Raw genomic sequence first — 13,092 nt, 5'->3', positions numbered from 1 at the left:
ACCTACATTTCTCAGGTATCTCGATTTCCTTTGTATGGGCTACATACCAAGCTCTCCTACACAGTTCACACAGAACAGTACTGAAATAGCGCCCCTAAACCGCGTGTTTGCGGAGTGATACATTACCCCTGCGGAGGGTTACGTTTGGGTGTAGTGCGTGCATATAAATACCCATGTGACTCTCGAACGTAGTTTTCTCCCCTGGTATTCAACACGACTTTGTAGCATTCCGAGCCTATCGCTCCCCCGCCCAAAATGGCAGTGTAGCGGCTTGCAGCGGCAAACACAGCAACGGCAAACCCGGCAGTGCAGCAGTGAATTGCACTGGCTCTATTTGGCAAAATGGCGTAAGTTTTACCTTGGTTCTTCTCACATCAACAAATTGTGACCGTTTAATGTGACCTTTTGCTCAGTCTAACTAAGCCAAATAAATCACTGGTTAGTTATTATTGTACTTATGTTGCCAGGGTTATGTTTTGATTATATTAAGAGAAGTAAGTTACGTCTTGTATTAGGTCCACCTCTCAATTTGTTCTCACATATTTACTTGTCAAAAGTTGACATATCTCGCCGTGACATTCGATAGGTTCTTCCGCGTCGACTACGTAGACTAATCCCTCGCTATCGATAATAGCGGAAGAGAGCGAATTTCGTAGTTTTGTCGCTCATTCTTGTGTCGTTATATGTTTGGCTACCTTCAGGTTATGATTAGACTCAAACTTGCACTCTTAATTATAAATATTTGTCGTCGAAGGTGAGACAACGTGGCAGATTCAAAATGGCGTATGCCTTAATTCTCCGTGATGACAGCTGTTTTTGTTGTGGAAATGGCGGCAAGGGCACCTCCCCGCCATCTGTCAGAGTCCAGGGAGGGGCTACCCGTCGAGCTATGACCATATTAGGGAATGTTGTACCCCCGGGGCGGGTGGAGTTTTTCCCCGGGTAGGCGTCATGGCTTTACTGGAACCGGTTAATAATAGTTTAACAGTAGTAGATATGCATCAGCGGTTGGCAGTGACTCATTGGGTTGTAGTAGTATGCACAACAAACATTTGACGCCCTTATCTTGCCCAAGTCAAACTTCAGCTGGCAAGCCATATAGCAACCTGTGCAACACCCCAGCACTGCGTGTGGAGATTAGACCAGACTAAACCGGTTTCAGGTGGAATTTGCCACAATATGTGCTTCCTCATACTGTTTCGGTTATCCTTCCTCAGTTGCCCATATCTAAAATGTAAGTGATATGTAGTATTGCAAGTGTTTCACATTTCATTTGAAATGTGCTAGATGTGAAAAGGACACCCACTTCATGTTGATATTTGGTTTTAGACTTAAAACCGAACTTCCAGGGAGCACATGCAGTTTCACTGTCTCAATTTTTGCTGAAAATGAGTTCTTATGAGTCTCTCTCTGTCTCTCTCCCAGGTCCCTCGAGGCAACAATCCTCAGCTCTGCTGCCGTCGACAGCATAAAAGAACCCCTCGACTCATTGTCAGAACCCCTGTTTGTACTGTCTCTGACTAGTAGCAGCTATGGCTCTGAGTTCACAGCTAGCTTTGGAGGACATGGGGACCCTGTTCTTGGGGTCCTCGTATCTGATGGCTGACCCTTTTGGGCCCCTTCTGGACGAAGATGATCAACCTCTGTCAGAGGGGCCGCCTTCGCCCCTCTCTTCCTCCTATGCTGAATCTTCCATCTCTTCCCCCTCCCCTCCTCCCTCTCCTTCCTCTCTCCTAGGATGCAAAGCTGGGTCTGACCTGCTGTCGCTTCCTTGGCTGTCTGCCGATGAGCTATTTAATGCTCATGCTGAGGCAGACATTAGCAAAGGTGAGGCTTTTAATAAGGATGATCCTTTGCTTTTATGTATTAGTCTATGGCTTTATATCATACTGCTGTTCTCTCTTTTTTTTTTTTTTTTTTAATTCAGTGTTTTGGGTAGATACTATTGAACTGACTTTTTACCTTAGCTTAGTTGTTCAGATAAACAGTGATAGGGTTTGCATTGATGAGCATCTCAAAAACGAGTGTGTTTCCCTTTTGACCCCATAGAGGATGCGTTCACTGGTATGGACTGGATGACGGAGAAGATTGACTTGAGCGACTTTGATCTGGACTCAATCATTGGGTCCTGTGATTCAGATGAGCCGCCAAGTTCTCCAGAAGAGCTTTTGGCCTCCCTAGATTCCCAGATGGATCTGGACCTGGATCCCCTCCCTTTCCCAGACACCCCAGCCCAGGGAGAGTTGGGCATCCCAATACCAGAGCTCCCAACGCTCCCAGTCAAACTCCCACCCCAAGAGTCCCAGTCTGAGCCAGAAATCAGGCCAGAGCCTGTTTCTGTCGAGGTAGAAATCAAATCTGAGCCCCCTTCTCCAGCCCCACTACCAATCCCTCCTCTATCCCCTGCATTCACCCTGGAGCTTGGGAGTGAAGTGGATGTCTCAGAGTTGGAAAAGGTGGTGTCAAAACCACTCGATGAGCTCCAAGCTTCTAGTATCGTGCTCTCCCTTCCCCAGGCCCACATCGTCGTTCTCCTCACACCTAAAGAAGAGTCAAGCACTGTGCTCAACACAAGCACTGACCAATCTGACAGCGACAGTGGCATTAGCTCCACCACAAGCTCTCCTGTACATCAGCCAAGTCCCGCACCATCTCCTGAGCCTGTCAGTTCTTCCCGGACCAAACCCTACTCCAAGCCCGACCCAGATGCTGTGCCCGCTGTCTCTGGTAAAGTCAAGTCTGTGTCAGGGGCGCCCAAGTTGATCGAGAAGAAACTGAAGAAGATGGAGCAGAACAAGACTGCCGCTACCCGCTACAGGCAGAAGAAACGTGCGGAACAGGAGACCCTGAATGCCGAATGCTCTGAGCTGGAAAAGAGGAACCGGGAACTGGCAGAGAAAGCCGACTCCATCAGCAGGGAGATCCAGTACCTGAAGGATCTGCTCGAGGAGGTGCGGTCTGCCAAGAACCGGAAGAGCAAGAGCAGCTCCGTATAAAAGAGTGGTGAAGGCCGAAGGAGAGTTGAAGGTTTAGATCTAAAGCTCTTACGAGGGACCGAGAGATTTGAGGAAGCAGCGGTGTCTTGGTCTCTCAGTCGTTCACATACTCTCCTTTTCACAAATGCCCAAGATTTGTAGTTTGTCATATTGTGTTGTAGTGAGAAAAGTGATTATGATGTTCAGTAAAATCTTGTCTCCAGTGATTTGTCGTGTTATTCCTGGAAGGATGTGACTTTTTAGACACGCTGTCAATGTTAAGGGTTTCATGTCTTCCCTTTTTCATGCTAATTTTTTCAGAGTTCATAAGTAAAATAAGTCCAGTAAGGGGTCTTAAGATTTATGTAATTGTTGCATTGAATCCCTCAGCCATAAATGTAAATAGCTTCACTTCAGCTTTTTGGCTTTGTTGAACTTAGTGGGATGTTCTCGGGTTATATGCTTGTAAAAATGCGTTGCTGTTTTCTATTAAAGCTTTATTGAAATTGAACAGATGTCTTTGCTGTTATTGAAAGTTGGGCTTTAAAAGTTTTCTTAGCCAAAGTGCCACCTTAGTGAGGAGAGGCATTTGGGTTTAGGTTGTAAATACTGAATAAACTAGGAGGTGGAACACAGTACCAGTGAAACAACCTTTTGGTGTCCATGAAGTCTCATTTACATATCGTGGGTTTGGGCGGCATCCAAGACTACGTTTTAAAAAGCTGTTAGAAAAATACTTTTAAGTCCTCTGTTTTACTTGTAATAACATGAACAGGAATGTAAAACATCAGGACTGGAAAGAGGAAGTCCCTGATAAACATGCTGAACTTCCCAGTCGTCAGAAACAAGATGCCGTGTTCGAAAGTGGATTCGTGCGCAGCTGTGTAAATATAGCATCTACAGTAAGTTACCAATGATCCTACAGCATACCTGAAAGGTCAGCTCAAAGCGTGCAGGCCCTCTCCAATTACTTTATATCCAGACAAGACTCCCTTTCTGGGCCTGAAGTGCATCTAATGGACTCGTGAGCTCACGAGGACTAAGAGCGTTAATACTTGGACCTGTATGTAGTACAAAGAAGTATGCGACTGAATAAATCAGAATTAAATCATGTGGGAACCTGTAGAGTTAACTGAAGAACCTGATAGTGCTCAGAATTCAACTACCTTTGGAAGTGTCCGTGAAATAAGACTAATTTATGGCTGCTTATCGTGAATTACGGATGGTCGTATAGGATTATTTTCCAGAGTTGTATGCAGAGGCTGAATTGAAGTGTGGCTTTTTTGTTGCTGAGAGGACAAAAATAGGCGAAAAGTTTAGCCGTGATACAGCAAATAAAAGAATTCTCAGACTGACTGCCATGAATGAAAAGCTGGTCCTCTAAGTGTGAGTCTGATTTACACACCTGAATGAAATGTGTAGCCTACTGTGTGATATTAATTGGAAGATAAAGGAAAAAAAAGCTTACAAACGTACTGGTTATTCTGTGAATCTCAAGCCGAAAATCAACTTTACTTCCTGTTGCATGAGCGGAGGACTACACCGATTCTCTGGCCTAAGGCTGTGCGCGGTCTATATTTACACCCAGTAATCCTCATTATACATTACAACCTGCTCATCCTGTCGGACTCCACCCCGCAGGTAAACTGGATTAGTTTTGGCTGTCAGAACAAGTCATCGTGGGGAATTTAAAGACGCGAATTAGAGAGGCATGTGCTTAGAAACTTGACACCGAGTGAACTCCGAACCACAAGAACCACGTAGAACTAGTCTTAAGTAGGTTCCTTTTCTCGAAGTTAAAATTACTATATCTGTATCACCAACATACACTGAAAGAGATAGAAAGTACCTAATGAATCTCAGCCCAAGACTTTACTGTTCGCGCACGAACACATGGTGCCGTTGGCTATTTCAGAATGAGCGCTGAAACCAGATAGACAGATATTTAAATAGTGAAAGGTTAGATGAGTGCCGTACAAGTGACGGCATTTTAGCAGTAGGAATGCTGTCAGAGGGTTTGTTTAACTGCCTGTGACTAAATAAATTAAAGTATCTTAAGTGGAGGAGGAAAAGAGGAATATACTAATATCTCATATTCTCACTAACGCTAACATTCTTATATTCCCGCTTAAAAATTTGAAAGGTTAAAATTTCTTTGCAGGCTACCGAATTGTTAAAAAAAACTGCGTTTAATGGATTGCTAAGGACACGTATTGCAACTGCACCTACTTCAGTTAACCGATGACGTATTTTGGCGTTTCGACCTTTTTAGCGCCATCTGGCGTACCTTTTGTTTGTCTCTTTGCCATAATGCAGTGGTTAACGAATGAAACATTGAATTTCAGGATATTTTCCCTCGCAGTATGCGTGTCATCGATACTAATTTGGAAGACCTAAATTTCTCAATACTGTTGTTTCATATGCTGATTATATTTATCTGTTTTATGCAACTGCTGTAAAAACCTCCGAACCAAGAGGTGGCAGTAAATCGCTGGGTGTGTTGGTCCCATTTTGCAGCATGCAGAAATATGACGGAGAAAAAAACCAACAACTTCCACTTTTTTCTTCATGAACAAGTTTGATTCCAACTTTCGCCGTTTTAATAAATTTAATATCTTCTTGACTCTAGTAGATGATACTTAAGAAGTCAACTTTGTGGTGCATGTTGCTTGGCATTTTACGCAGGTAAAGATAACCATTAAATCTTAAATTAGATTTAAGAAATAGTTATTTAATAAGCCAAAGTGGCCGCCTGTGGTACTGTAGTACCAGCAGCTAGACCGGTTATGTGACATGTGACTCATCAAAATATACATATTTGTTCTTGTTATTTGTTTCACGTGACTGAATTCTGTTTTGGGTGCTCTCAAACGATGTATTCTTTTTGGCTTAGCCATCTTTGTGTGTGGACATCAGCTGTATATTCTGGCACAAAGGATGTTGAGTTTGGAACACTTTTATGAAAAACAGACCTCTGTGCTCATCTCTACCACAGGATGACATCTCTGAGCACAGCTTGCCCTGAGCAGTATGTGATCTGGGAGACCCAGGATCTTGTGGCATACCTTCATCCCTCTCCCTGGACTCCAGGGTCCACCATTGTGGCTCGGAAGGTCCCTTGCAGTCAGCAAAACCTCTTTCATTTGCCTGAGGACTCTTTCCTGGGCCTGATGCTGGGTGCGCGGGCAGTTGGCAGCCTCCTTAGTGAACGCTTGGGGGTTCAACGCTGTGCTCTGGTGTACAGACCCAACAGGGAGAAACCCGCTGCTGAACTCCGCGTCCTGCCCCTGCATGGCCTGGAGAAAGAGTGGAGACCCCACCTAGCTGATGAAGAGGAGTTCCAACCCTATGACCCAGGCTATTGTAGCTCTAAGAGTGGCCCGCGATGGAAAGAGTCTGACCTGACAGAAGTCAGGGATAGGATTCGGGCTAAACTTCCAGATCCAGATGCTCCTGCTAACCTCACCTTCTTCGGGGAAAGCACTCACCCCTGTCTGTTTTCGCGAATTGTACGCGGAGAAGAACAACAGTGGCGGGTGTGGGAGGACGAGACACACGTGGCTGTCCTCACTCCCTTCCCCAATACGCCGGGTCTCACTGTTGTGGTGCCTCGGAGGCCTCTGACCAGTGACATCCTCCGACTGGAGGAGGCCGATTATCGGGGTCTGGTGCTCGCAACCCGAACCGTGGCCCAGTTACTGGAGAAGAGCCTGGGTGCATGGGGAGTGGCACTCATCTTTGAGGGCTTTGAGATTGACTATGCCCATGCTAAGCTTATTCCACTTATCCTTCCCCCCGGAAACCAACCCCCAAATGTTACCTGCTCTCCCCAACACCGTGCCATTTATCCTGGGTATGTGACATCAGCTGACGGCCCACCAGCTAGCTCAGAGAACCTCAGGCAGATCCATGCTAAGATCGTACAGGTTTAATTTAAATAATTCCACATGTAATACAGGACAGACCATAAGGTCAAAATTACTAAGGACCTTGAACAGAAAACATCCCACAGTTTTTTTCTTTTTGCTTTATTTTTCCAAGGACTAAATTGGTAATGTGAGTAATGTAAACATATAGAAACCTGCAAGTGCAACACAAAGGGCTTAAATGAGTGTTGTTACAATTTTTTGTACCAAATACACATTATATCTTTAGTTAACTGTGTAGAAATGTTACCTTACCTTATTAATTTTGTCTCTAATAGCTTTTATATTAAGGCATCTATACTGACGTTGAAAAAAATAAATTACATGAACGTTGCACAATAGAACAATCTACGTAGCCATTAAATTTTGCTGTTTTTACAGAGCTGATGAAAAACTTGATATCTGTTTTTTCATCCAAATCAAAATGTGTACTACCCAGTACACCCATTAATTATTAATCACAGCATACCTTGTATCCACTCTTAGGCAAATAATTGTTTTTTAGAGATAACAACATTACATTAACTCTTTAGCATCTAATTATTTTCTGCTTTAATTAATGAAGTTGCAATACCTATTTGCACATTTAGAAAGCGTACCCCATCTGTGTCACCTCTCCAGATGCATTTTGACTGTCTCCTAATTAGTCTCAAGACATTTTAATCAGGACCTTAATTAGCAACCAGTTAAGCTTTAATTACGCATCTGAAAATATGGCATCAACGCTAGTGCATGCCTGGAGAAACAGGGCCCGAATGAGTTTAGCTGACACTCAGGGGGCATCTGAGTACATGTTTTATAGTCCGCTTGGTTCTCAAGGCTATCAATTAAGACCTTGTTGTCTTAATGAGAAGCCCATATCATCAGGTGAATCCATGAAAGGTATTTCTATGAGACTTTTAATAAACTAGGTACAAACTCTGATTAACCTCAGGTTGTCAAAGAACAGACCTTTTATTTCAGATCACACGCTGACATTTTGTGGCTTCTTGGTGGGACTTAGTAGACAAGGGCAGCAGTTCATTTTCTCCATCTTGGAGAGGTAGAGCACTGGCTCGATACTGCAGCTCAGGTCCATGATGGAGAAGACAGAAATGCTGATCTGGCATCGGAACGCCACGAAGCTGTAGTACGAAGCGAAAGGCATGAGCGCTACCGGTGGTAAGTAATTGACCACGATGATCACTAGAACGGTGATGACCATCTTGAAAGCTTTCTTCTTCACCGGGTTCATTACCTCCTTGCCTGCCACCGACTTCCTCAAAACCCAGATGATGGAGAGGTTGCAGAAGACCATAATGGCAAAGGCAGAGAGAATGATGCCTCCAAACAGCTCACTGACGCTCATGACACCAAGGATGGACTTTGTAAGCGCGTTGGCAAGGATAAGCCCCCATACAATTGCCGAAACCCCAGCCCGAATGCTGTTGTCGCGTATACCTGTGAAAAGAATGGGATGGACCACGGCCATGTAGCGATCCAAACATATGCAGGTGAGGAAGAGTGGGGCAGTATCCTTGACTCCATAAGAGAAGCGCTGGAAGTACCAGATCCCCTCGTCACCAAGATACAGACGGTTCACCATCTCGATGGGTGTCATCAGGCAAAAGTAGGCATCTAGGATGGCCAGGTTGAAGATGAAGATGTCGGAGGTGGAGCCTTCACTCTTGCGCGAAGCTACCAGCCAAATAACGAGCATGTTGGTGGGGAAGCCAATAGCCAGGTTGAAAACCTTGACGCCAAAGTAGAAGACGAAGCCGTAAGGTGCCACGGCACACACGTCGAACTGGTACCAGGGCGGGCTTTTGAAGCCTGAGTCTGTTGCGTTTAGGGGGAGGTCTGTGAGGTCAGAGGAGTTATTCATTGTGGCGATGGATGATGTGTGTGCAGCTGGCTGGATTCTTCTGGAAAGATCAAAATAAAATCAATTGACTCATTTTCCCTGGGCCCTTATACGTACAAAGGCAAATTTCAGAGATGCTTATAGATTGCCTTAAAATTAGATTGAACAAATCACAGTCCTAGTGTCTAAAAGAATGTACACCCTTCCCATCTTTAGTTTGCCATAAAGCAAAGTTCATATACCTATAAGTTACGATATTGTCATAAGTTAGAGCTGGTTAATCACTCACCAAAAAAATTGCAAAATCTCCTGTTACAGGAGAAAAGACCTCTATGGTTTCACCCCTCACTGCATGCGCTGGTGTCCTGCTCAGTCTGTATCCAAACCTGGACCCGTCCTCAGTTTAGTTCCTTTTCGAGTGATGTATAAAGGCATCCCATTGGGAGAGTGATAGAACTTCAGGCGACAGCCAATCAGTGCAATTCAGTTAGTACCGCAGCTTGGCAGCCATTGGTTGATGGGACGAAATGAACTTGGACTCTCTGGCGAAAGGTGCACCAACAAAAGGTTGGGATGGGTACAGTTAAAATTCTGTGACGCAGAGCAGTACATGGAGAACAAGTGTTGGAGTAAACATGTGATGCAAGGCAATGCTAGGGCACAGGTATGAGCAAATCCAGTGTAACGTATTACAGGTGCATGTTGAAGATCATTTAGGGGGCTAAAGGCAAAATAAGCTCCCCTGGGATTCTTTAAGTGCTTCAAGGTACACAAATATGATTTCACCTCCGATTTCATAACATGTGAGCTTCAGACTATTATGTAACAATTATCACCATAACTTGCATAATCTTTTCTCGGCATATAATTCTGCCTATCTTAATATGCCTTGTCTTTCTTGTACAGATCCACCATTTGGGTTAGGTAAGATGTGCGTTATTTTTTTATGCTTTTACATAAACGTGTGAGACATTTAATAATTGAAATTCAACCTGCTATATCTTTATTTGTTCCACCATATGCTAGAGCAAGCCTGTTTTTTTCTAATATCACACCTTAGCAACAACACCTGTGTTCAGGTCTGTGTGTGCATCAGCAGGTGGAAACACTGGAAACCTGTCATTTGACAGTGCATTCAAATGAGCTGAATATGATTCACATATCCTGTTCACACTGCAGATGGATGTATGTCCATTTGACTGTTTTGGCATCAAGTAGACTGTGGCAAGTTTGGATTACTTGTACCCCTCAGTCACCATTGTCCTGACTCTGGCAGATAAGTAGATCTGGAGATCTTCACTGTCTTCTTGGCTGTACTGTACACTCTGCCTGCCTTTGCCTATTGAATACATCTGCAACTATATCACTCACACTGTTAAAGTAGTGTTGTTCTGCCTCGGTTTTCATCAGTTTGGAGGTCCTTTTTTTCTTTAGTGCATGAGTGTTGACAACCACATGGTTGTCCTTAAAATGCAAAGCACCAACGCTCCAGGTTTTGGTTTGCGTGGTAGTTTGGAGTCTGAGGTAACAGCTGGTTCCCGTCTCTTGCTCATAGTTCGAGGACACGATGGCATGCTGTCATTTTGCTGTTGCTCGCTGAACTGGTTGTCGTGTACATATGCAACATCTCAGAGCCCTAAAGCTATCAGTGCCCAGAAACAAGAAAGTCCACTGAATCTACAGGAAGTCCTTCAAGGCTGTACTTGTCATCCTGATCTTGGTCATCAAACATTACTTTTTGCTTCTATGAAATTTCTGAACCCTTTTGAGTTGCACACAACTCACTTACTGTATGTTGCCTACACGTTCTTATCCATGAGCGGTTCCACTCAGATCTTGTCTTATCTTATTAAAGCAGGGAAACTGACATGGCTGATAAGCAAATGAAGATGTCTTCTGGCAATAGGGTCAGATCTGGGTAAAACAGACAGTCAAATATGTAGAGTCCATTGAAGAATTACCTGTTTAGAAACAAAAACAGCATACTGTTTGCTAAACATCTTCAAACCTGCTTTCTATTGATTGGTTAAATTACTCTGTCTATTCTGTGCATTAATATGCTGCAAGCTATTGATCTTGTCCTTTCATATGAAATATTATGATGTGATGTTTTGCGTATAACGTCTCCATTTTATTGTGATAGTTTAATTTGAGATTTTTAACGTAATGTAAATGTAAATATTTTTTGGTGATACTTGCATTTTCTGCAATAAAGGGTCTCTCCACCAATTGTCACTTTGAAATGTTTTTAAATGGCATTCTGTTTCCTCAGCTGCTCTGATATGTGTGGTGGGGTTTGACAGTGAAGGACTAAATATCAGAACTGAAAAACTCTTTCTCTGTTGTGATGACAGCTGAACAACCTTCTTTTGTGTTACATCTAGGTTCCTGTGTAATGTTACTCATTTTAAATCATCTTCTTATTAGACAATATTGTAATCCAGTTACTTCAGCAAATGGCTCAAGATCAAAGACAGATCTTAAATGTTTTATCCAAGTAATTTTAATCTTACACAGTTTTTATTAATCTATTGTTTTCGATGTTACTGATCATCTTTTATGTCGTTTTTGAACTCTAAGAGGCTGCCCCCACTGCATAATATACTGTATACTCAATATTTGACTGTTTGATCTTTGAACTTGTGTCTTATACATCTTCATTATGCTTGTGCTTAGGTTAAAATGGAGGCGCAGGCAGGTATCAGACAAATTATACCGTGGAACTTCTTTTCAGTTTTCATGGAGAATATAAAAGATCTTTTCTTGCAGTGTATACACTTTATCAAAATGAAATAATCTTTCCCATTCCTTTGACATAGACCTGTAATGTTGCGTATCGTGTAGATCTCGTTCTTAAAAAGGAGAAGGGGAAAAACAGCTCTCTTGCGACGTGACTCTTTGAATGTGTCAAGTGCAGTCCAAGCAAATTAAGAAGAAAATGTTTAAAAGCGAGGGAAAATAAATATCGTGTATTTTCAACACGACACTGCAAGTACACTTAATTTGACCAGCAGATGGCGCACAAATGTCGCGTAATTTCAGATACATTCAGTTGCGCTATTATTCTTGGACACACTGTAAATCAAAAAGACATTTCAATACCATGTTTACCCCGAGCATATATCTAAAACACGTTATTGTCTGAGCTGACAAAAGGCTGCTCTTCGTCAAATTTAGTCGCTGAGGTGACCCTGATGTGGCCAGCCAATAGTCACTGTTAAGGCTCTATATTCTGTGTAGTGTGCTGTTACTGTTACTGTTACAGTCACAGTCATTTATATGAAAATTGAGCTGTAAATTACAATATTGAAATATTTCGTATGAATTCCTTGTCCGTTTGTGTTGACATAAAATATATGACCAAACAATTAACTGAACAATGTTAAAACAATGTTTAAATTGGTTATCAGATTTCTGCTAAAGTGGCGCAGTGGGGGGGAGGGGGTGAAAAATCCTACATTGTAACAAGGGAGTGGGAAGCTGAGGAGAGGGGGGGCGGTCAGTGTTTCCTCTCCGTAGCGCACACGCCGCAAGAATACACCGAACTGATTGGGAGAGGGAGGAAAGAGGGGAGCGAAGGAAGGAAATTGAGAAGCAAAAGCACGATACGAGTGCTTTGTTTTAGAAATTCGTGGATAACTGACGAAGAGCGGATAGTGAGGATACAGAATACTCGACGAGTTTTTCTCCATAGTCATTTACCGGGCAAAATATGTTGCTTGCAAGCTAATTTCGCAAGGTTAGGAGCACGTTAAGGAAAATTTTCCTCTTCATGGAGGTAGGATGTGGTCCGTGTTTTAGATATAGCCTTTAGCCTTCCTCGACTTTGCGTCCAAATGCTGGACCATTTGTTCACTGAGGCTGTACATTGTACAATTCGTTATTTATGTTCCTTACATTTATGCTCGTTGTTCTGGCAACTAACTGAAGCGTGTAATTCAATGATAACCGTTTAGAAACGCTATCCATTTCTGTTCAGTCTCCAATGTAGACGCAGTAGCACATTGCATTCGGGCCTCTAAATTACTTCTTATGTAAATGCTTTTAGAACTCCAGTGTAACATACTATGTTTGGTACTGTACTATTTGCATAAGCACCACAGTAAACAATTAGTATTGGTTTTGTTTGTTTGTTTTTTAATCCCTTTGAGTAGCGTGTAGGGAATCGTTATCTCACCACGTTCTCAGCAAATTGGCCCAACCTTAACAGTTAGGTTAAGCTAACCGAACAGACATAGACGAAAGGCTTAGATGCAGAGGGTTTGAAAGAAAGGAGGGTTTTACGAGCTGAAGGATAAAGATTTGTTTGCCGGCACTATAAGACCAGGAAGAACTTTGGTGAATTTCA

At 43.0% G+C, this 13,092-nt stretch overlaps 3 protein-coding genes across 3 annotated transcripts; 2 read left to right on the top strand and 1 right to left on the bottom strand.

Moving 5' to 3' along the window:
• Positions 1-206: 206 nt before the first annotated feature.
• atf4a (activating transcription factor 4a) lies at positions 207-3,486 on the top strand. The gene is made up of 3 exons (XM_030782570.1): positions 207-347; positions 1,426-1,827; positions 2,050-3,486. The coding sequence occupies exons 2-3, from the start codon at positions 1,533-1,535 to the stop codon at positions 2,994-2,996; spliced, it is 1,242 nt and encodes a 413-aa protein (XP_030638430.1). The 5' UTR covers positions 207-347; positions 1,426-1,532; the 3' UTR covers positions 2,997-3,486.
• A 2,081-nt stretch (positions 3,487-5,567) lies between these two features.
• On the top strand, positions 5,568-7,105 carry LOC115819035 (uncharacterized). The gene is made up of 2 exons (XM_030782573.1): positions 5,568-5,660; positions 5,971-7,105. Exons 1-2 carry the CDS (start codon positions 5,608-5,610, stop codon positions 6,905-6,907), a joined length of 990 nt encoding a protein of 329 aa, XP_030638433.1. The 5' UTR covers positions 5,568-5,607; the 3' UTR covers positions 6,908-7,105.
• Positions 7,106-7,865: 760 nt separating this feature from the next.
• LOC115819036 (G-protein coupled receptor 35) lies at positions 7,866-8,765 on the bottom strand. The gene has a single exon (XM_030782574.1). It carries the CDS (start codon positions 8,763-8,765, stop codon positions 7,866-7,868), a length of 900 nt encoding a protein of 299 aa, XP_030638434.1.
• Between the last annotated feature and the right edge of the window lie 4,327 nt (positions 8,766-13,092).

The sequence above is a fragment of the Chanos chanos genome, chromosome 8, assembly GCF_902362185.1.
Source record: "Chanos chanos chromosome 8, fChaCha1.1, whole genome shotgun sequence".
NCBI classification, from domain to species: Eukaryota; Metazoa; Chordata; class Actinopteri; order Gonorynchiformes; family Chanidae; genus Chanos; species Chanos chanos.
Note: the sequence above shows the minus strand (reverse complement) of the source record. Positions and strands in the feature narration are given on the sequence as shown.